Raw genomic sequence first — 24506 nt, 5'->3', positions numbered from 1 at the left:
TAACCTTTGCCTTCTCAACTCTTAAGAGAATGGGTGAAACTAAGTACCCTAATTTACTTATCTATCCAGCAAAGGAGCTCTGCACATGTTCAAAGACCCTTCGAAGATAATGGAAGACAATAGTTGTCAAATCCTCACCAACGGTGATCAGTGCTACTGAGAGTAGATTGTTCACTTCATTTCCCAACGAAATACCAATTGAAAGTGGAAGTGATGCGAACCTACTTGGAAGTGACAACTAAGTTAAAGAAGAGTCAATGGACAAATTTTGTGGAGAAAGGACCCAAAACTTCAGAAGTTTACGAGATGATGCTCGTTAAAGCTCCAACAAGCATCCACCCAGTTTAAGCAACATGAGGCATTCGAGAGACTAGCGTAGTAAGGATGGTCTTTTCCTTCATCTGGAGGATCCACAAGAACCAACAGGGATCAATACAACTCAGTCAACCCCACACTAAAGTCAGAGTCATTGGCGAGTTGAAGCAGCATAGCGGATCAAAGGTTTGACTACTCCAAAACAGTAGCGGAGAGTAGCTTGGAGCTAGGAGGCACATTGCAACTGGAGCAAAAGATTGAAGACTCAATAAAGGCAAGGAGTTGCAGTGTCAGCAAAGGCTTCGACGAAGACGTCGAAGGAATAAGTGAGGGAGAATGTCACGAACAAACTTCGGAACAGGATGTTTGATGTAATGCTTATGTATGTCCGTGTCTTTTGGTATGTTCATGCTTTGTACAGTATGTAGAGGGACGGCCAAAGGCTTAATAGTCTCATTTTAGTAGGGTTGGTGGCCGCTTTAGACTTGTAAATAAAGGTTGTGTCATGTGGACACTTGTGAGAGATTTTTGATTTGTAATGGACCATTTTAACCCTTTGTTGTGCAACTGTTCAGAGCTTGTAAAGTCTGTTTGTAATTTACATTGTCTATGAAGTGTTTCCTGGAATGTTTGTTTGTGGATCTCGAATGAGACGTTTTCTCTAACCCATTCTCTCTTTTGTGGGTCCTAAGGGACCGTGGGAGGCTTCTTGGAGATTGAACTTTGCGGACGGATACGCAAGGGTACCACACGACTTAGGCAAAACCAGCTAAGTCCGTGACACATCGCCGCTCTGACCTTACCCTCATCTCTACCTCGGAATGCCCATACAGATGCCCTAGCATGATCAAGATCGAACTAAGCCGTGCCGACTCCCAAGCTACGACATAAAGGATTACAACAGTATGAACCTTTACTAACTTAAGCATTAGAAAACCTTTGTTGGATATGTTATGATGTAATTTTTTGAAATAATCTTGAACTGAATCTCCAAACCTTCAGCATCTTAACATGAGATGAAGTCGGAAGCAGATCTCGGTGCTACGAATCTCATCCATATGTCGAACAATTAGAATCTAAATATATATTTCTAGATGATTATGAAGATAAATTTATCATACCATAGAAATGAGTATACTAGCAGAATATTATATTATATGGTGAAAGATGGATTCTGATACCTGTGGAAATCCAAGTGACTTGTAAATGGACTGTTGCATGAGGCAGTCTTTAATATGGAGTCTCAGAAGAATCAATATATATAGTCGCATACATAAAAGCAAAAGAAACTTTTCTTTGATTTAAACCCAATCACCAGAGAATACAGTATGCTTATGGTAGAATAGCTTCAATAAAAACTGGGAAATGATGGTGGAATACAGCAGATGTTTCCAATAGCAGTATCTTTAGCCGATTCAGAGAATATGCATGACAAGTCTATATGACTTCAACTCAGCCTCATCTTTAGAATGCTAGATGAGCCTCGCTAACTTCAGATTTTGATTGAACACATGTCAACGCCAACCAATGAAAACCTTAACTCCTTTTATGCAGCCTGAGTTATCTTAATCCACTGCTGTGGTTTAATTTACCTAATTTAGTATGATAAGCAAGGTGTATTCACATCAACCAAGATCTACAAATGTTCCTGGAAGCATTGAGATTAGAGGAATGGCTTGCATCCAGCAGTACATTTAAGAATGAAACTTAAGTCTGCTAGGAAAATAAAAGAGGCATTAGTCTTAGAAGAAGACCCAAAAAATGCATTTTCTCTGCCCATGCTTCTCATGTGTTAATTTTATTTACAGTACAATACAACAGAAGGCAGAGAGAAAAATTAATGTTCTGAAGACCAAATAATATGCATGCCAGAAATTATGATACTCTACATGGTATATGATAGAAAAAAGTCGATTACTTACTGCAAGAAATCCCTGATTGGTTCAAGGGATCCAATTCCACAAAATTAGACTTCAAATATATGTTCTTCCAAGTCAGGTTGCCTTCCCTCCAAGTATTTTGGTTTGTATGGTGCTCTCGAGTAATGAAAGTGAGAGTTCAGCTTTCAGAGCTTGCTGATTGTCTACCTTGTTCACAAAGTACTGTTCAATCCACGGAACTTATATTTGTCATGTACTCTCTCAGCATTTTCAGACCACCATGCTTCTGCTTGCTGCTCTCCAAATCTTCTCCTACTGCAAAGAAATGATCACCATCAGCATACAATTTCAGAGGTAACAACACATGTAACATATGATAAATTCCTGCATTAGGTCAATTTATATGAAGATGGTAAATGCAGATTACATCATCATTACCAATAACTTGCTCGATTACCTGAAACGGACTCTCTTTAGTTCTCTAGTTCCATCACGAAGGGCAATTAGAGTTATGTATACACCAGGTTCAAACTGTTCTATCCACTCAGCCTCTACTTGATTGCTGTCTGAATTGGGGCTGTCAAGATCTTCTGATCTGGTGATAGTTACTGGCATTTCTCCATTACCATTGTGTTCGACATTTGAAAGATCTTCCAAATAGTTGGAGCATGTAACTGCATGATTCCAAAAGTATGTGCTATTCTTAGTAGTTCCAGAAGTTCCTCTTGCTGCATGGTTTTGCTCTGATAATTCATCTTTAGATGATGAATGGAAACCTGGTGCATTGCTATCCAGACAATCACTTGTGCCATTGCTTGAAAGGTTTCCAAAACTTGAATCAGATTGCTGAATTGCATGTGAATCGGTAGAACCATTTGACAGATGCATCAATTTTATTGGATCAGTGTCATAGACTCCTTGAGGAAGCCTCTTTGCCATTTCTTTCAACTATCAACCAAAAAAAAAAAAGATTCTCATTTGGCATAATTTTCTTGCAAAAAGCAACAACCAAGAACCCAATTAATATTTTGGTGCATCAGAATGTGATCATTAGAAAATGAAAAAAATAATGTTACAGGGTCCAGCTTAGTCAAGTTCAATCAGGCATTATTATAAAGGCACAAAAACTGGGCACCAGAAATGGAAGTATGAGTAGCAGCTGCTAGCCTGCCACACCATTTATCTTGAAGAACCAGTGCTTTGAAATCTAGACATGCTAAAGCATGCTCACTAGTTTGTCTCAAGAAAAAATGTTTTAATTCCAAGCATAGAAAAATTCGAGTCTAAGACAAACATAGCACACAGCCACATGCACATTTAAAGAATAGACTGCAAGAAAATGTCTCAATGTTCCCGAGCATACATTTTGAAAGTCATTCAAGTCTTACCAGAAAATGAACATAACATCAAGAAAGACTTACCTGTGCTGTCAGTGATTTTATAACTTCTTTCGCGGCTTTGGACTTCGCAGATTCCTCCATAGCAAGTGTTGTGGCTTCTTGAGCTTTCTTTTCAGATTTCTCCAGCTGAAATTCTAGACGCTCACAGCGTTGCCTTAGATTATCCACCTAGTCAATATGCATCATAATGCATAAGAAATTTTGCTGATAACTGATGTTTAACTAAGTTAAAGAGGGACAGAATACCTCAGAATGAAACCTAAGAAGTTCTTGATTCAGAAGATCATTGGTTTTCTTCAGATTATCTGAGAAGCTTTTGGAGAAAGAAAGACCTGCCATTGTGGGAGTTGGCGTTGTAGAGCGTGGAGGACTAGGCTTTCTTGAAAAAGGTGAAACAGCTCTAGAACGATTTGTAGACTTAACTGCTGGCCTAGGAACTGCTTGATGCACATCTGTGCTAGCATTAAAAGCAATGCTTTTCAGCTGTAAAACTGAAGGAACTTGAGGAGATTGAGTCACGGACGAGGAGTTAGAATTCTTCCCTTCTATGGATACTTTACTATCGAAATTGTTGACCAGATCTAAATTACTAGAAGGCAAAGCCTTGGATAAGCTTGTATCCAGTCTATCAAGCCTGTCTTTGCTCTCACCAGATATACGGGGCTTCATAATTTTCTTGCTAATAAATCCACCAGAGTCAAAACTATTAGTCAACTTTACATAGCATGTATCACATACACGATATGGTTTCCCAGGATTAGGAGACAATGCTGCTCTCAGAGCCTTTCTTGAACTGCACTGATGGCAATGTACAAGCCCACAATTGTAACAGTTGTGCTTTTTCCTAGTGAATCCGAATGCCTGTCTACAAGCTGAGCACTGGGACTGCTCTGTACCTGATACCCATTTATGCTGACATATGGCAGCAGTGAAGCTTGAGCCACAGGAGATATGTTTGACATGTCTGTCCTTCAGAGCTTCAACCATTTTAGGTGTTTTACGATCTTCAAGATCTCCATGGCCCAGTCTTCCATTTGCTCCTCTTCCCCATGTGTAAACTTCACCTCTGGCTGTCAAGACTGCAACATGATATGAACCAGAAGCAACCTCTACAACAGATTCACCAAGGAGCTTATCTTCTACCATGCATGGAAGCCTTCCGTCAGAATGGGGATTACCAAGCTGACCATATACTGTACTTCCCATGGTAAAAACATGTCCTGAAGTGGTTAGGCCAACTGTAAGACTATGACCACAAGCCAATTTGTGAAAATTGAAATCAATCAATGATGATACACAGGTAGGCTCAAGCTGGGGTTCTTTATCACCATGGCCAAGGCGATGCTTGTCTCCATCACCCCAAGTGAATAATTTTCCAGATGATGCACTGGATTGTGTCACGATAACTTCTACCACAGCTGCAGTATGCCACACCCCACATGAGACAGCCATTGTCTTCAATCCCGTAAGTGATTCTACTTCCCTGGGGTGTAAAAGGCTTTCTCGATTTCCATGGCCTAAGACACCAAATGTTCCATCGCCGAATGAGAATAACTGCCCTGTTGTAGTAATTAAAGCTGTATGCCATACACCACAAGAAACATAAGAAACTTGAAGACCTTCCAGTATTCCTGACACTCTTTTGGGCATCCAGTGACACACATCCGTACCATGACCAAGAAGACCAGCATTATAGGAGCCATCTCCCCAAGTATAGAGTTCACCAGACATGGTAACAGCGCAGGTATGGAACTCCCCACAAGCGACAAAATCAACATTAGAAGCTGCTAATGATTCCACAAGGCGAGGGTTAACAGTATCAGCAGCAACTCCATGACCAAGGCGTCCGCCAGATTCTTCACCCCAAGTGAATACTTCTCCCTGTCTGGTAACAAGGGCAGCATGCCTCACTCCACAGGCCACATGATGAATGTCCAACACTAAATTGGACTCCAGGGATTTTGGTAGGAGGACATCTGTCCTTGTACTAGAAGGATTACTATTTCTATCAGCACTAACTCTGGCAGAAATATCAGAGATGACTTCACCCCAAACATAGACATCGCCGGAAGCATCGAAGTCCTCCGGTGCAGAACCATGACTGGATGTACTAGGAACACTAGAAGTGCTAATTCTAATTCCATCTGAAGAAGCTCCTTTTGTGTGCATATTTGACACATCTGATCTTTCAGAATATACTGGATATTCAAACGATTGGATTTTCTGCAAACCACACGAAGTTAGTCTGCCCTCAGAAGTATCTAAGGTGGGACCAATAGAATGATTGCTTATATTATCTGATGCAAATTCTCTGCCATCCTGAAAAACGAAATTTGCAAGCGACCGAAACCCATAAGAATGATGTTATATCTTTAGTTGAAAATATTCATTTGTTAAAAAACAAATAGTCAGATAGATCACCGAACTAAATTTCAGAATAAAATTAACAGAGGAGATGACATTGTCATCATCATATATTGGGAAAAGTTTTGCTCATGAAAGAACACACAAAATAATCCCAACATGCAGTGACTACAGGCTCTCATTTACAATCACGTAGAACCATGTCATAATGTTCCCATTATCAGCCACCCTACAAACTGGACATACAAATTCAAAAAAACCAAGAAATACTATATTTCAACCATGGCTATCGAAGAGGCGATAACTCGCTTCAGGCTGACAGCTTCCAGATATAAAACATGACAAATTCTTAATTGGATGGTTAATTCTAGGTGCTTTTAAAAAAAATGTTTTCTGAAACGTTGAAGTCATAGATAAACTAGTTGTGTCATATATTACATATGTGAAAACTTAAAATTCCAAATGTATCATCCAGAAGCTTAGGTTCTAGATCTATGCGCCTATCAGGTGAATACATGTGATACAAGTCTGCACATGTACTGTCAAAACAAGCATGAATAAAATATATCTTTTGACAAGGAATATAAAATATTGAAATTTCATGTTTTACCATGGTAAACAAGCAATTTCAGACTTCTGCATGAACATATGTGCAAATATGACCTTCAATATCGAAATTAGAATAACAAGTATTCAGGCATAAAGGAACTACTTACTCTTGTACAGATTCATACTTCATGTGCTTCTAAACAAGCAAATTCCTTGTGTAAATCTGACACAGAAGCGATACTGTACACAATGAATTTATTAGCATTATTCTTTCAAGACTACTCCTTCATATAACATATAGGACAGATTATAGCCAAGCTTTATTAACAGATATTGTTTCATTTCTCTGGTGTTGTGAAACAAGGCATGATCCAGTGAGCATGGAGATGGCCCACAACCACCTCCAAGTCTGACTTTGCTAATGTGTTACATTTTGCTAAAATTTGTCATGAAAACTTCATGAAGAGGGAAATATCATCAAACTAGTAGCAGATAAACCAACAAAGAAAATATACAAGTTGGTCACTTTCATGTTATACGAGTCAAGGAAGTCAATTTCAATTGATTCGGATTGTATCGGCTGGTATTTACAGGTTCAAGCCCGAACCAAGAAGACCACCCTATTTTGGTGGCCCAATCTGATCTAATTAAAAAAAAATTAAAACTCCTTCAAGTAAGACTCATGAATGCGGAGCCCTTTTCTATCTCTCACAGAGCCCACCACTATGTTTACCTATGTGTTGTCTACCACCGTCTCCTCTTCTTCCTTTCTCTTTCTCCTCCTTTTCCTCTACCGTCTCCTCTTCGTCCTTCCTCTCCCCATCCTTCCTCCTTTTCCTCCACTGCCTTCTATTCTTCCTCCTTCCTCCTCCTATTCTTCCTTCCTCTTCTTCTTTTTTCTCTTTAGTACATATCGTTGTACAATATTGGTATATACAAGGTTCGTCGTACCGTACCGTACCAGCGTTTCGACTCGTGCTCGGTACGGTACGGTACGGGTGTACCGAGCGGTACACCGAGGTGTACCGAGCACTGTAGCCCTGCTACAGTGCGCTACAGTGTTGCTGTAGCACTGCTACAGTGCGGACCGGTACAAGGCGGTCCACGTACCGACAACTTGTCAGACCGGTACGTACCACCCGTACCGGGCGGTACAGCTCGGTACGGCAAACCCTGGGTATATAGGTACCAGTTGGTATGTATCGGTCTAGGCAGGGACCAATATAGTAACTCGGTATGAAATTGCAATCCTTGAAACCAGTATAAGGCAATTACATGAAATGCCAACTTAACTTAATTAAAGAAACACTAAGTTTATGCTTAGATAATTCTAACAAAAAAATAGGTATCATATTAATCTATATAGACAAAATTCTAAATGGTTGTGTGATGTTACAAGATAATAGCATGTTCACTAAAAGACTATTTGCTAACCATAAAAGTACCCATGAGAAAACACCAGAAAAATGATCTAATAGCATAAAAGATTTACATCATTATAGAGGCCATTACTCCATCCATCTATTTTTGGTCGTCCATATTGTCCTGCAGAAATTAATGTCTTTAATCCAGAAAACCAAACTTCCACTTCAACCTTATCCTTGCAAATCTGTACACAAGAATCAGATTCAGCACAAACAGATCATGACAAGATAAGAACACACAAATATTAGAAGAAACTTCGGATGTGCTTACTAGATCAAGAGACCTTTTGCCATCATTATAAATAAGTGAAAAAGACAGATAATCTTTATCTGGGCGTGGATATCGCTGAAAAACAGACTGTAGGTAGAAGATACATAGTCAATTTAGAGTAAAGTGGTTGCATATTGAATTGCAAACAAAACAACAAAGCTTGGAATTTTGTCATAGCAGCATAAATTAAACCCTTCACATTAAAAAGAGAATAAACATGAAGATGATCTCACAGTTCTTTGTCCTGAAATAATCCTTGAAACAGAGGCCAACTTCAATGTTCTCTCACCACTAGTAGAAAACCAAATTAATGTTGATTCATCCTGTGACACCAATTGAAAATTAAGTCTAATTTTCAGAGACATCATAAACTCATATGTTCACTTGAAAGTTTAATAATGACAATTTGCAAATTAGCTTGCATTTCAATATTCAAATAATGAAATGTTATATGACCAGCATATTATATTCATGAGGATATCTTCCAGCCATCATACAATAAAATTTTAAGCTGATTAATCAGAAAAAAAAATGCTTGTAACAAACTCACATTGGATAGTCTGAATAGATAGAACTTTGGCTTTCCTTTACGACCATATTTAAGTAATTGTGTGCCCTTTTTTAAAGCAACCAGTATCTACAAAGCAGAAAAAGAAAATAGTTAAAACAACGAGCAGTTACATGTCATATCTGAAATTTTCAGTAACATAAACAAAATGAAATAATATTTCATTATTTGTTTAGTTGAGACTGAGATGCATATAAGATAGGAAGAAATGTGTTATCTAATAACTTTATTTTTCTAAACGAAACTAAAACAAACTATTGGATATCAGATCAAGATTAATATTATGAGAAACTTACATTGGCCTGTCAGATATCACCAGCATATGACACAAATGAAGTAGCACTTAAATTACGTCCCCCAAACAGATATAACCAGGATATGAGACAGATGAACTCAAAATTAATAATGATATACACTCACTTCATAAATTATTTTGAGAAGGCTGACCTATGCATAAATATATATGTATAAGTATTATGTAATGAGAATATTTTTTGAAGTATTAAAAGGGAAAAAACCAACAACTTTACAAAGATTTAATAGAAATATGAACTGAAAAGCTACAATGGAGTCATTCATAATCATTACTACCTTATCCCATTATCTTCCAAACAATTTGCATAGGCCAAAAGTATATTTCCTTTTTTTTTGCTTTGCAAAGAAGTCTCTTTTTTCTTTTTTAATTGTCTTCTGTTGCTATTATACTATATTAAAGTTACTTTTTCTTTATGCATAAATAATATATATTATAGTTTATCTGTTCAACTTCTTTTCATGCATTTGCCACTAAGGTACAGTTCACCGTTCATGTTCTTACTCCTTTACTTATTTCTTCATATTATTTCCACTTTATGCATAAAGAAAGTCATCTCAAAGTTTATATATTAGGCTTCCATTTCATGTGTTTGCCATTAAGGTACAAAACTTTCTTTATGTTCTTACTCTTAAATTGCAAGGTATATCCACTTTGCATTCATTTCTCAATGTTATGACATGGTCTTTCTCCTGGTAAAATTAAGTTAGACCAGATAACCATTTCTTTAGTGCAAAACATTGAAACAAACTGTAAAAAATGACACTTAGTTTTCTTACAATCTTTCTTCATGTCTTTTTTTATTTAAATCACTTGAACTAAATATATTTTCATGCTATCCAAATGAATTAGTTTGCTTTAGTTCTTTCTTGTCATAAAATTAATCATGTGATATTACCAAATGACTTAAACCTAGTAGGAAACTTAACTAACACATGAAATCAAGAATGGTATTTACTGGACACCAAAAGAGAGTCCCACTAACAAAAGAACATATTGTCAATCTTCCTCTAAACCCAACACCAAACTATTGTCTTGCTACCTATACCCCTTAGATCAATATTTTTCACTAATTAACATTAAATTGACAAACTTTAACAATTAAAACAACAATACTGGTCACAAGTTTCTTAATATGGTATAAATATGACATAGTGGATGGGTAAGACATACATTTTGTGGGTTTTTTGGCCTCGAATGGATATTTATTCTGTAATACCAACTTGAGAAATTTCAATCATCATTTCTATTTTTACAATCTCCATTATCAAAATGTGTAATAGCCTTAATATCAAAGAAAAAAAGTTAAAGTAAGGTCTACAATGACTTCATGACAAACACATGTTTTAAATTTTTTGCATGTATTTAAAAAATTAATTAAATTAATTTTCAAATTTTTGTGAGGTAATGTTGTATGTGTATAAAAGTTCAAATATTTAACATCAAAGTTGCTTGCTTGCCAAGTCCAAGAGGAAACCAAACCTCTCGAGTATAGGCCCTCTTCTCTTACATCCATGTCATTCTTCTCTCCTCTTGAAGCCCCAGATTTTCAATCAATGAATGCATCTGGGGTTCCCCTCCGTTGCCCTATAGTAGGCAACCTTTAGAGTCTCTCTAGTTCTTCTCAACTCTAATCTTAGACATGTCATATTGTCACGTACAAACTTCTAAACAGGATGTTTGATATAATGTTTATGTATGTCCGTGTCTTTTGGTATGTCCATGCTTTGCACAGTATGTAAAGGGACGACCGAAGGCTTAATAGTCCTATTTTAGTTGGGTTTGATAGCCGCTTTAGGCTTGTAAATAAAGGTTGTGTCATGTGGACATTTGTGAGAGATTTTCGATCTGTAGTGGACCATTTTGACCCTTTATTGTGCAACTATTCAGAGCTTATAAAGTGTGTTTGTAATTTGCATTGTCTATGAAGTGTTTCCTGGATTGTTTGCTTGTGGATCCCGAGTAAGGCGCTTTCTCTAACCCGTTTTCTCTTTTGTAGGTCCTAAGGGACCATGAGAGGCTTCAGGGAAGCTGACCTTTGCAGACGAACACGCAAGGGTGCCGCACGACTTAAGCAAAACCAACTAAGTCCGTGACAATATGTTCCCTTCACAAAAGCCTATTCTCTTCTCCAATTTAATGTATTGTCATTAGTCCATTGTATCATGAACTGATCGAACTCCTTTATACTTATTTATCATAGCATTTGTAGAAACATGAGAAATTTATCTCCAAAAACACCTTATTTATATTTTATAGTTTAGATTTGTATTATCTTCGCTATTTTCAAAATTGTTTACTGATATTCTTTACATTCTATATGCTAACTGAAATACAAGGAAAATCCATATTTTTGCTACAGCATATATGGCTGAGCAATATATTTTTCTATATCATTCGAGGCAAGATATTAGCCATATAAGATTTCTTTTGGTATCTAACTTTACCGTCTTGATTTTTTCCAATTCATGAAACAAGTATATTATATAGGCTATGTTGTCTTATTCTCATCTACATTCATGTCTACCAAATAAAAGTGGATATAAAAATTTAGTGTGTCTAATGTATTCCCATATCAAAATTTCATGTTATGGATGTTATGTCTTGCTCCATAGAAAGACATGCATTATTAGCTCCCTTTTTAAGTTGTGAATCACATATGTCATCTGCATATCCTTGTTATGGCCTATTGCACTGTTTGAGAAAGTGGTCTACTTGGCTTTTCAAATTATTGATCAAATGTATTTAAGGAAAATGCCAATTCAGCTATATTAGTAGCTAAGTCCAGTTGATAAGCAATGGTCCTGACATGTTAATTTTAAAATTTTAGAAGGAAAGACACCACTTTGTATATATGCTAAGCTACTGATAAAATATCCATGAGAAAGCCGACGCTAATTCACCACATCAGTAACCAAGGGCGGGTGATAGGCAATGGTCCTAATATGCCCATGTAAGCATAAAAACTATAATTATACTACTGTTATGTGAAAAAATTTAATGCCAAAATCTAAATCAAATAACGATAGATCAAGATCAAGATTACGTACATTTCGATGTCATTCATAAAACATTTATCTGATCTGCAAATGCATCGTCATCGGATTCAAAAGTTACAGTGATGTTAACATGCAAGGAGAACTACACTCACATTCTCCTCTCTTTCTATCCTTCACAGGACCATTATAAACAATAGAATAGGGACTAAGGGAGATTAAGAATAGATTTGCAATCTCAATATCTGGTGTTTCATCCCTAAGAGGTCTTGTCCTTTTATAGGTAAGAGCAGAGGGTCTAATATGGTAATTAGGAGAGTCCCTCTCATCAAGGTTATCTCCTAAGGAATGCTACCATGATTGAACTCCATTTTAATTAGCCGATAATTGTAATCAAAATCCAATCAGATATATAATATATCTTATCTAATTAGATAAGGCCACATAATATAACATCCACCCACTTGCCCCATTAATTGGTAAGATATAAAAGAAATTCAAAATTAAAATAAATAAAATAATATTTTATTTAAAAATAATTTTATCTAATTGAATTCTGAAATTTTTGAAAAGTATTTTATACATGGTCATGAATTTTAAGACAAGCCAATAAGTACAATAATGCTATATTAAAATTTAACTACCAATGCGAGTCATAGCGATTATATGTCATTAATGTCATACTCCCTTCTATGTACCACAACATTATTAGTCTCTCCTATTGTAGTACATAATGACCCCTATAATTTATCTTGTCAAGACAATCCTGTTATCACATTCAAGGTTTACCATACCGAGGTGTATCACTTGGTACAGGCAGTACGTATCGATCCAACAAGGGACCGATATGCGAACCGTCCTATACGGGGCAATACACATTACATGACCCCATATCGTGTGATACAAGGTCTGTACCAATTGGTAATAGATGAAATCCGATCGTTACCGACCTGTACTAGTTGGTAACGGTCATATTTTGACCATTACCAATCAAGGGTTGAGATTGGCCTGTTTCAAATAATCTATTTAATCGTTTGAACTAGAGGAAAGGGTTTCCCCCCCTCTTTCAACTCATGTCACTCCAACTTTTCAATTCCCTTAAACTCTTTCTCACTCATATCTCTCTCTCATTCTCACATTTTCACTCTCTTAAACTTAACAAAACTGTTATTTATAGATTTAATCAAATTTAGGAGGATTAAGAAGAATAACACTTTAATAAAGAGGAATTAGAGACACCCAATCGTCACACTCATCCGCCAGCATGCAAAGGTAACGACAAAGGAGAAGGTAGTAGCATCAGTCACACTATTGGAAAAAATCAAGTCAGGTGACGAGACACCTTCTTGATCACATTCAATAACTTGCTCGATCCGAAGACATAGCAGCAATGTAGACAATAGTGCCTCGATCGATGATGGCGGCGACGCCAAGGAGTCGATAGTCCCGTCTACACAATTTGAGGGTGGTGCATGGACTAAGCAGTAGTATTTTATACATGCCACCTAATATTCAAATCATAGTGTTCGACGAGATACTAGTCAAGTTTATACATAAAAGGGAAAGAGGAAGGCAGGGAATGATTTTGAGCAGATGTGATAGAGCCTATGACGTAGACACATAGCGAAGCTCATCGTATTCATAGTCATTGTATTATGGAGATTCTTACGACCAATAATAGTACAGTAATGATCATCTTCTCTTAGCAGTAGTACGATGATCGATCTTATTATACAGAGCAGTAGATCAATGGCGAAAGTAGAAGTTCTGATATTTTCTATGCTCTACACCAATATATGTTATAATCGTCCTTGCCTCAAGAGCCACCTCAAACGATCAAACTACAACCATCACCACATTGATGCACCAACGACATATAGTATATCAGCATACTATGTCGTGGGATCAATTTCAGAATTGGGTCCTACAAATATATCAAATTGATATATAGATATATATGATTGAGGACCCCAATCCACCGCCCATGGAGTCTCATTGTTCTTTTTGGTGATAGAACCAAGTATATCCATCAATTGATTACTTGATTCATTTGAATCTTAAAGTTTAAATTATTTAAAAAATAACCTAACAATTCAAATCATTTCTTTATAGATAATTCAATATTAATATAAGGATGGTCCGGAACATACCAAGGCTACTCCTCAAAGCCCAAAAAATATGTCACTACTCTTTCTTAATTTAGATTATTTTTGCTAAAATTATACTAAATTTATATTTATTTCTAACTTAAAAACCTTAATCTATTTTTTTTTTAATTTTAGAAATTTTTGAAGCTATTTTCGATTATTTTTTTGTGCCATCAGTATGCCCCGCTATTCCAACATATAATACGTCGATATACCTCGGTGCGTACCGTATCGACGATTGGTCGACACACTAGTATAGACTCATAAGACGAACCTTGATCATATTCAATTATAATATGCATAAACATAAATATAAATAAGATAGCAAAAATAAATAATTATAATTAAACATAAAATATAAATAATTTTATGGTTTACTCACAAACCTCATTCTAAGAACATATTCTTTAAATACTTTAGATCGTAAAACTTTAGTAAATATATCAGCGGTCATCAAGGTAGTGCTTAGGTTTACAATTGACACTTGTTTCTGAACTCTTTCTCAAACCACCAAGTGTTTTATCTCGATATGCTTAGAAGCACTAGAGTACTTGCTATTCTTAACGGCCTAACAATTGAATCGATCACATCAATTGTAAACAATTGAATTATCATAAACTGTTATCGTATTATCATAAAATAACCTCAACGGCCTAACAATTGAATCGATCACATTAAATCATGATATAAAATTGTATAACCATAAAACTTGATTTGTGATCTCAAAGTATGCCACAAACTCAGCTTCAATTGTTGATGAATGAATAAGTGGTTGCTTTGCACTTTTCTAAAAACTTACCTTTCAGCTAATATGAATATAAATTCTAAAGTGGACTTCCTACCATCGAAGCAATTTGTAAAATCAACATCTGAATATCCCATTACTTCAAGCTGATCTAATTTCCTGTATGTAAGCATATAATCTTTCATCCCCCTATAGATATCTCATCACTATCTTTGCAGCTTTCCAATATTTCATTCCTAGGTTGCTCTGGTATTTATCTAGTATTCTAACTACAAAACTGATATCAGGTCTCATACAGATTTAAGCATATAATAGACTTCCAACTACGCATGCATAAGGAATATCCTTCATTTGATTCCTTTTTAAGTCATTCTTAAGACATTGCTTTGACTAAATCTTTCACCTTTGTTAATAGGTGTATCATTAGTTGAACAAAGTTGTATACTAAATCTCTCCAAGACTCGATCTATATATCATTTCTAAGATAGTCCTAGGCTCCTAGCAATCCTTGAGATCTATTTTTGAATATCTTAATGCCAATAATATAAGCTACCTCATTCATATCAGCCATCTTAAAATTCTTGGTAAAAAATATCTTGGTTTCATGCAGTAAACCAAGATCACTACTAGCAAACAAAATATCATTCATATATAAGATCAATATAATAAACTTGCTCTCACTAACATTCAAATATATACATTGATCAACAGCATTTTTCTTAAATTCAAAAGAAGTAATAGTATCATGAAACTTTATATATTATTGTGTGGAAGCTTATTTAAGGTCATAAATAGATTTCCTAAATTTACAAGCCCAACTTTCCTTTCTCTTTTCTACAAATCCTTCAAATTATTTTATGTAGATTCCCTCATTTAGATCCTTATTCAGAAATGTTATTTTTACATCCATCTAATATAACATAAGTTCATAATGAGCTATTAATGTCAGAACAATCCTAAGCAAGTCCTTTTTATAAACTAAAGAAAAAGTCTCATTATAGTCGATACCTTCTTTATGAGAAAAACCTTTAGCCATAAGTCTAACTTTATATAGTCCAATATTGCCCCTTGAGTTATATTTTGTCTTAAAGACCCATTTGCAATCGACACTTTTATAGTTATTCGGAATTTTAACGAGTTCTCAAACATCATTCTGATCCATTGATTTTAACTTTACTTTCATCGCATCATACCACTTTTTTAAATCGTTGTTTTTCATGGCTTGTGAAAACGATAAGGGGTCTCTTTTGATTCCTATGTCACAATCATATTTTTATAGATATATTACATAATCATCATAAATGGCAAGTCTTCTTTTCTTTTGAGATCCTGTTAAAATTATCGGTTGTGATTGTTTAATAGGATCATTAGCGATAACATCAACATCATATGGGAGTTCATCATTGTTATTTTGTTGTTCACCATAATCAATCCGTTTAGTGATTTGAGGAACAATAATCTCTCGAATAGAAAATGATAAAAGAGTATCAACCTGTATCTCCTTTATATCAAAATTAATCTTTTGAGATTTTTCACAACTACTGATTTCGACATTTTTTAGTAATCTTGTATTACCATATTTTACTATGTTTGTACTTATGATTAGAACAATAAAATTTGTATCCCTTGGATTTTTCTATATAACCAATAAAATACCCAGAACTATAATTCTTGAATCCAATTTCTTTTTATGTCAATTGACGACACTTATCTCTGAAGGACAATCTCAAATATGTAGATATCTCAAATTGGGTTTCCTACCGGTCCATAACGCAAATGGAGTTAATAGAACCGACTTACTAGGAACCATATTCAAGAAATACATAGTTATCCTAAGAGCTTCACCATATATTGACTTAAGTACAAAGGAATAACTCATCATGCTCATAATCATGTCAATAAAAGTATGATTTCGCCTTTAAGCAATGTTATTTTATAGTGGCACACCTGGTAAAGCATATTGAGTACAAATACCTCGTTTTTTTAGAAATCTAGTAAAAGGACCAAGATTTTGATCGAACTAGTAAAAGGATCAGAATTATGATCGGACTCATCATATTTACCATAAAATTCACCACCCTTGTCAAATTTGATAATTTTGATTTTTCTATCTAATTGTCTCTCGACTTCATTTATGTATACCTTAAGAGTGTCAATAACTTAAGAATTTTCATATATTAGATATGTCATATGAGAAAACTATAAAAGAAAACCATAATTTATATTTTTTTCTTTTTTAAATTCCGTATGGAACTATGAATTAAACCAATCGACCCAAAATTAGGCTAAATATTAGCCTCATTAAGTATATCAAAATTAAAGTTGATCAAAGTCAAAAATTGATTAAAAATTGACTTTCTCTATATTCGATCAAAACGTGATTGATCGAATCTAAATATAGTCAAATAGTCAAAATACAATCAGGATCAAATCCAATCAAAACATTTGATTAAAATAAATCAAATTAGTCAATTTTATAATTGAGGACACAAATAATAAATATTTAATTTCTGAAAGGTAAAATTATAATTTGATTGGGATATATAATGGAAATATATGATTTCTAAAAGGCAAAATTTGGGGACATAGATTGGAATTAAAAGGATTCATAATGGCAAAACTATAATTTTAATGGGTGAAATCCTATGTTTTTTCTTTCTTTTCTTTTCTTTTCTTCTCAACCGCTGCTTTATAAGGCATACAGCCGTCGTAGTGTGTGACTGTCCATTGCTTGTGCGTCACCTACGACCTTCGTAATGTGCAACGAGCGTCACACGGCCAACTTGCGACCCCACCAATGGTCACACCATCGCGCCCACGCGTGACTATGCTCACTACGTGTGGGTTCCTCACCGACAAAACACCTCCGTGGTCATGCGCCGCTGACCATCGTCTATTGGATTGCAACGACCGACCCCACTAGTCACCATGGTTGTTCTTGTCCACCGCACAACCGCTAGGAACTGTGGCCTTTGGCATCTAATTGACACTGGCTGTGGCAAGTAAATGTCATTGCAGTGGCAAGTAAATGTCATCACAATGGCATTGTTGTTGTCACTAATCGAAGGCAGCGTTGTTGCCACCACAACCGTCATAGGCAATGGCACTACTACAACCGCCGGTTAAAGGCAACGTCGCAACCATCACACAACTACAATCGTCGCAAGCAGTGGCATTACTACGTGTGCAGTTGCTTGCGACCAAGGCAGGCCGACCGTCGTAAGGCTACTGCACACAGGCAACCGTGTATGCGACCGCCGTCGATTTTGCACCCCACTACGCTTTTGCTACATATAGTAGCACCTGTATGCAATTGTTGATTGCGAGTGGACTAGCGACCACCGAAAGCCGCCGCCCTCAACAATACTATCGCCAACAGCAAGATATCAACGGTAGTCCATCGATCCAACACGAGGAACCTCACATCGCCCGTAAGCAGGCAACGGGATGGACGAGATAAGAAAGCAGATCAACAACACAGACGGATTGTTCAAGCATCGTACAATCAAAACCGAACAACACCTTTTCACAAACGAATGGTGCTAATAAATAAATCTAAATATAAAACAGATTTGATATACTTTTACAATCTAAGGTATTTGATTTCAAAACATGGCTCTGATGTCAATTATAAGTATGAAAACTATAATTATACTACTGTTATGCGAAAATCTTTAATGTTAGAATCGAAATCAAATAATGATAGATCAAGATTGAGATTATGTACATTTCAATGTCATTCGAAAAACCTTTATCTGATTTGCAAACGAACCATCGTTGGATCCAAAAGCTACAACAATGCTGATATGCAAGAAGAGCTAGACTCTTCTTCTGCTCTCTTCCTATCCTTTACAGGACCGCCATGGGCAATGAAATAGGGACTAAGAGATATTGAGAACAGATATGTAATCTTAATATCTAATGTTTCATCCCTAAGAGGTCATGTCCTTTTATAAGCGAGAGCAGAGGGCATAGGATGGTAATCAGGAGAGTCCCTCTCATCAAGGTTATCTCCTAAGGAATCATATCATAATTGGACTTCCTTTTGTTTGATCGATAACAATGATCAGAATCCAATTACATCTATAATTTATCTTATCTAATTAGATAGGGCTACATAATTTAATAACCCATACTCAGATTTTATCAGAAGGTCACTGCTTTCTGATGTGAATTTATGGGTGATTATTTTTATTAGAAAGTAAAGGTCAATTTAACTATATTAGCACCCAGTCAAAGTTGGAAGGCAGTGGTCCTACCTTGCCGGTTCTCACAGGAAAGCCATTGCATTTTTCTGTCACACCTATAAAATTCATTTCAAATTTCTTTCATCATTCAACAATGAACCAACATACTTCCTATTCACTATTTTCACGCATTCTTCCATGCTAACTGGTTCATGTCAATTCCAGCACTCTGCTCAACAACTGCCCTAATCTATGCTATACTACATCTTGACAAAATATACGTACATCTCCCTCCTCGGAACCTTTTCTGATGAAGAAAGACTGAAGCTATCTCTTTCTACCTATTCCTGTAATCAGAAATCCTCAGACACTCCCAATAACATCCCCAATTCTTCACTTACTGGAAAATAGCATTTATACAAGAAGAAGATCCATGGACATCGACAAAAAAATTCGTGAGTTCGTAAGAGAAACAAACACAACTATCTTCATAGCCTGTAATCTCTTCACTCCACCCACAAAATTCAACATGGGAAAGCAAACAAAAAAAAAACTACTTTGAGCTACAGAAACCATCGAACATGAAAAATAGATCCAATAATCTGATGAGAAGAAGAATCTGTGAGAAAGAACAAAGCCCGTTACCTTGTCGATGTCCCGGTCAGCGCTTCCAGTACCAATGAGATCTGCCATTCCATGTGAGTGCGGTCGCCGCGCCGCCGCTGAACCCGATCCTCCGGGACCTCCGGCCGTCATCCATGGCGGATTCCCCGCCGAACTCTCATCGATCTCCACGCGCAAAAAGAACGACTCTTCTCCAAACCCTAAGATTTACTTCTCCCGAAACGATATGAGATCGAGAGGAGAAGACGATTTCTCTCACACAAGCGACGGGCGGGTTTTAATTGGGAGCGAAAGACAGTGGTGTTTCGACCGCGGGGGCGGAGCGGGACGGTACGGACGCCGCGGTTGTGAGAGGAGGAAGGTGGTCAGGAGACTGCCACCGGGGGAATCGAAGAGAGGAGATAGAGGAAGGGCGAACGGAGGCGGAGAACGGGAGTCAAAGGCGACGACGCGCTGCTTGTAAGTAAAGGTATGGGAGGAGTAAGATTGTGTCGGGGTAGAGTCACCGAGGTGGCGGTAAGGAAACGGTGAATGGGACGGGGGCCGTTGAAGAAACAGAGGATGACGTGGCGTTAGGAACAGTAGGTGAGCGGACAGAGGCCTGCGTCGGAATTCTTTTAAGTGGTTTTTTCGTATATTTCTATATGGCCTCAAAATGTATTTATTTATATACATATACGTATGCAATAACACATGAATGAAACATAATTCTCGTCAATTAATGACACTGGTGGCTTGCCCATTGGCATGATCATCTTCATCTTCCTTAGGATTCAAAGTCTTTAATATGGTAAGGGCCCCAAAAATCAAGTTTCTGATGGAAATTATTGACTTCCTCTGAGAAACTTATCCCTTGGCAATAAAAGTTAGTCAGGTTGGCACAATTCTGGTCACCCTTATGCAATTAAATAGTCACATCAAAATACAAAGTTTGTCAGTTCACAAGCTATTTCTTGATAGCATATGTATGATCATTTACCATACTTATTTTACACGTACAATATTTAAAATAACAGAACCAAAAGACTTTGGCATTTAAATTGTCCAACAACTCAGGTGATTATCAACAATAATGGAATTAACACCTACACAACCCGACAATTTGTTAGGTTCCACCGAGCCTTATGGGCCCGACATGTTAGTTGCATAACCTATCCTATAATGACGCTTATTGAATGAATGTTCACTCATCTCGACACGTTATAATAATGGGTTTTTGATCTCAACATAGGTTAATTCGTAATTATCGATGATTCGATGAATATTTATATAGTTGAATAAAAATAGATGATTTTATATAATTATTTCATGGATTAACTTCTTACTTATATTTTGATGATTAATTAAATTTATTATAAAAAATCTTAAGTACATCCATTACACCATCTGTCAATGTCAAATTATATTTTTATCTTTCGAATATTATGATTTTACTAATTTAAATATGAGAGGAATTTTATTAGGTATATCCTGATACTGCTTTTGCAAAAACACCTATAGATGGAATCTCTCATCACTTTTAACATCGGATTTATGACTAGCTGAAACGTTGGATCCGGATTAGTTTAAATCCTGATGTATCTCACAATTACAACAATTACAACATGAAGTAACACATGTTGAGAGTGAGTTAGAACCTTATTCAATTTCAACCTGTAGAGAAATCAATACGTTCAATTTCACAGGGCCGGAGGGAGAGAGAGAGAGAGAGAGAGAGAGATATGGGATGCATGCTATGGGTTCCCGGAGGCAGCCTCGTGGAAGGTGCCACCTTTAAGTTGCAATCCAGTGGGCAATAATATTCTGTGACTTCCCCAAAGTTGGACGTGGATGACGACCACAGAGGGAAAAGCAAAAGTGAAGTGGAAGAGACGAGATCTCCATCTCACGTACTTTAGCTTCTCACATGTCTGGTCCCCTTTCTCTTTTATCTTCTGTGTGTCGGAAAAGAAGGAAAGACGAGAAGAGAGAAAGGAACCCGTCGCGGTGGCGCTAAGCTTCGTGTCTACCCTGTCTCCTCCGAAGCGAAGCGGCTCGGTGCTCGAAACAAAAGGAGATGTGCAGCGAGCGACAGCGAGGCGGTGGTGAAGGGTTGGTGTGGGCGGTGCGCAGGACGAGGGAGAACGGGCGAGGACCGACGTGACTGTCGTTTGACCCTTTGCTGCGAGCAATGCATGGTCATAATACTGGTGTTATTATTCTGAGAAGCTCTCATTTATTATTAACAATTTTTATTATTTATAATTCTTTTAAAAAATAAATACTGGTGTTATTATGCTATTATTTATACTGGTGTTATTATGTTTTCTGTCATCCATCGTTAGCGTCGACACTATCCTTTGAGGAGAAATAAGAAAAGGAAAGGAAAGATGAAAAATAAGAGGAGAAAAAAAAAAAGTAAAAGATAGTTTTAAAATAATAATAAAAAATTAATAAAATAATAAATAATAAATAAGAGATTATAAATAGTAATATTTTTATTCTTATCATCCTAAGGGTGAAGAGACGGAAAAACGAAGAAAAGAGAAAGACATCATGAAATATCATGTGATTAAGAAGCTCAAAGCCAGCAAAACTATATCAATAATACTCGATAGATTATAAGAACAAAAGTTGTGAAATATTATGCCCTGATCACATATTTCAAAGCGAGCGAGACTATATTGATAATATTGGTTGACTAATAAAAATATCAATATTTGTAAAATATCATACTCTGATCACGAATCTCAAAGGGAGCAAGACTAACTATAACAACAACATTTGCAATCCTTTGGTTGCTCATTAATATTCACAAATGATCTTTTTATTTTCTCAAAAACTAATATATCATACTTTGCAGAGACTCATGATTGATATATAGTATAATAAGTCTCTTTATTTATTGCACGATGCCAGCAGGATATCCAAGTCATATGTATTACCATAAGAAGCCCTTATCAGATCTACTTATCAAATTTCTAAGTGTTCCACTGATCAATAAAAAGAATAAAATTATAATAAGAAGTGATTAAGTCGAAAGAACTTGAGAAAGATGGGAGGTGACAATGAAGATGCTAATTCATCTTTCATCGTGATTTAATTTACTTTTCGATTAGTTTAGATAATAATTTAATAAACTAGATAAGTAAGTATAAAATAACTAAGTAAAGAAAAATAAGAAGGATTATAAAGCTCACTTTTGAGTGGAAGGATAAAAAAGAAATATGTCAAGAGTTAATTCTAAACAAATCATACAATTAAGATATTGGATCAATTTTAATCCTTGAGTTGATATATTACTTAAGCCTTGAGAGAACATTTTTCCTATAAACAACTCTTAAAAGGATACAATGTTCTTAATGTTCTTGGCCTTGAATGATGAAATAGTGATTGATCACGAAGATGTGACACGTAGGGCGGTGGTTATCAACATGGGCTATATTGATGATGATTAGTTGTTGATTTTATTGCTCCTTTTCAGTAGTGGTGTTTTGTGATAGTGTTAATGTTGTTATAATGATTGAAGATTGAGAAAGGTGGAGAGAAGAGAAAGGAAAAAAAAAAAAAAGATATGAGAGAGTTTCTCACCCTTAAAGGTTTCTCTTCGTTTAGGCATCATATGGTATCTATAATATTTTTATAAAAATAAATCTCCCTTGAATGGTTGTCATATGTCTTTTTTTATAATAGTGGTAGATAAGGATCAAGCATAAAACGGATTCAATAATCCGTCGACTCAATACCATCTTTTAAATAAAAGTTTTGGTGAAACAAAGAACTATCTAAGAAAAATTAAGCATAAAATTGAAAAAAACTTATTTTTTTTAAAGTCAAAGTGCTAACTACAATACTTGAAATAATGAAATAAAAGGCATAATAAAAAGCTTATAAATGCATAAGAAAGCATGTTGTCTTTAGACAACAGTTGGGTGCTCTTTGTTGTTTTCGTCTTACTATTCGTTTTGATTTTCTCCATCTCTCTTATTATTAGAACCTCCTCCTAAGGCTTGAACAATATGTTTTTGAAATTTCTTGTAGTAGATAATAAAGCTTTGATGTGGGGTTTTAGCTGTTCGAACCGAAAGAAAAAGGCTACATTAGGAAGGATGGGTTGTACCATACAAAATTATTTTCTTCTCTCTTCTCCTCTCTTCTCTTCTCTATTCTGGGATTGAAATAGCTAAGGCTGACTAAACTCATATCGGGGCTTCTTGGTTTTCTTTAGATAGAAGTACACCTCTTGTTTTATAGAGAGAGAGAGAGGTGTCTTAAGTCCTTAAAATTTAAGAACTTTTCTTATGAGTATAGCAATTAGGATTTCTCTTATAGGTCTTTCCTTGTAGGACACACACATCTACTACTTTTCTTATAGGACAACTGTACCCCATTGCTTAGTAGATGCCCCTATTTGGGTGAGAACAATCCTAATTCGAGTCATATTGAATCTTGGATTGAGGTAAGTGGGTTGTTGTAATATACTCTTGGCTAAATAGGGTTTTAAGACTTCAAGAGGCACTTCAATAGTACTTGACCAATTTGGTTGAAAGTTGTTGAGATCGTCCTTGTTCACGGTTCCCCTAATTGGGACATTAACATTCCGTTGAATCTTGTACAGTGGTTTCTTCTCTCTGTTAGGATCGGAGCGGCACTAAAAGGGGGGAGTGAATTAGTGCAGCGGTGAAATGCGATAAACTTTTCACGATTTAAACACTTTTCGGAAACTTCGTACGATAAAAGCAAC

The 24506-nt window shown here is 36.1% G+C and overlaps 1 protein-coding gene across 2 annotated transcripts; it reads right to left on the bottom strand.

The window, feature by feature from the left end:
• Positions 1 to 1950: 1950 nt before the first annotated feature.
• Positions 1951 to 20266, bottom strand: LOC103973552 (PH, RCC1 and FYVE domains-containing protein 1). 2 transcript variants are annotated; one of them, XM_009388159.3, is made up of 9 exons: positions 19805 to 20266; positions 8754 to 8840; positions 8437 to 8526; positions 8204 to 8290; positions 8001 to 8117; positions 3842 to 5914; positions 3617 to 3763; positions 2653 to 3143; positions 1951 to 2510 (listed from the first exon to the last, which is right to left on the bottom strand). In XM_009388159.3, the coding sequence occupies exons 1-9, from the start codon at positions 19913 to 19915 to the stop codon at positions 2408 to 2410; spliced, it is 3306 nt and encodes a 1101-aa protein (XP_009386434.2). In that variant the 5' UTR covers positions 19916 to 20266; the 3' UTR covers positions 1951 to 2407. The 2 variants fall into 2 exon arrangements, with proteins under 2 accessions (XP_009386434.2, XP_064992842.1); XM_065136770.1 differs by having other exon boundaries at positions 1951 to 2507.
• Positions 20267 to 24506: the final 4240 nt, after the last annotated feature.

This window comes from Musa acuminata, chromosome BXJ3-1, assembly GCF_036884655.1.
Source record: "Musa acuminata AAA Group cultivar baxijiao chromosome BXJ3-1, Cavendish_Baxijiao_AAA, whole genome shotgun sequence".
NCBI classification, from domain to species: Eukaryota; Viridiplantae; Streptophyta; class Magnoliopsida; order Zingiberales; family Musaceae; genus Musa; species Musa acuminata.
This window is presented reverse-complemented; position numbering and strand designations above follow the sequence as displayed.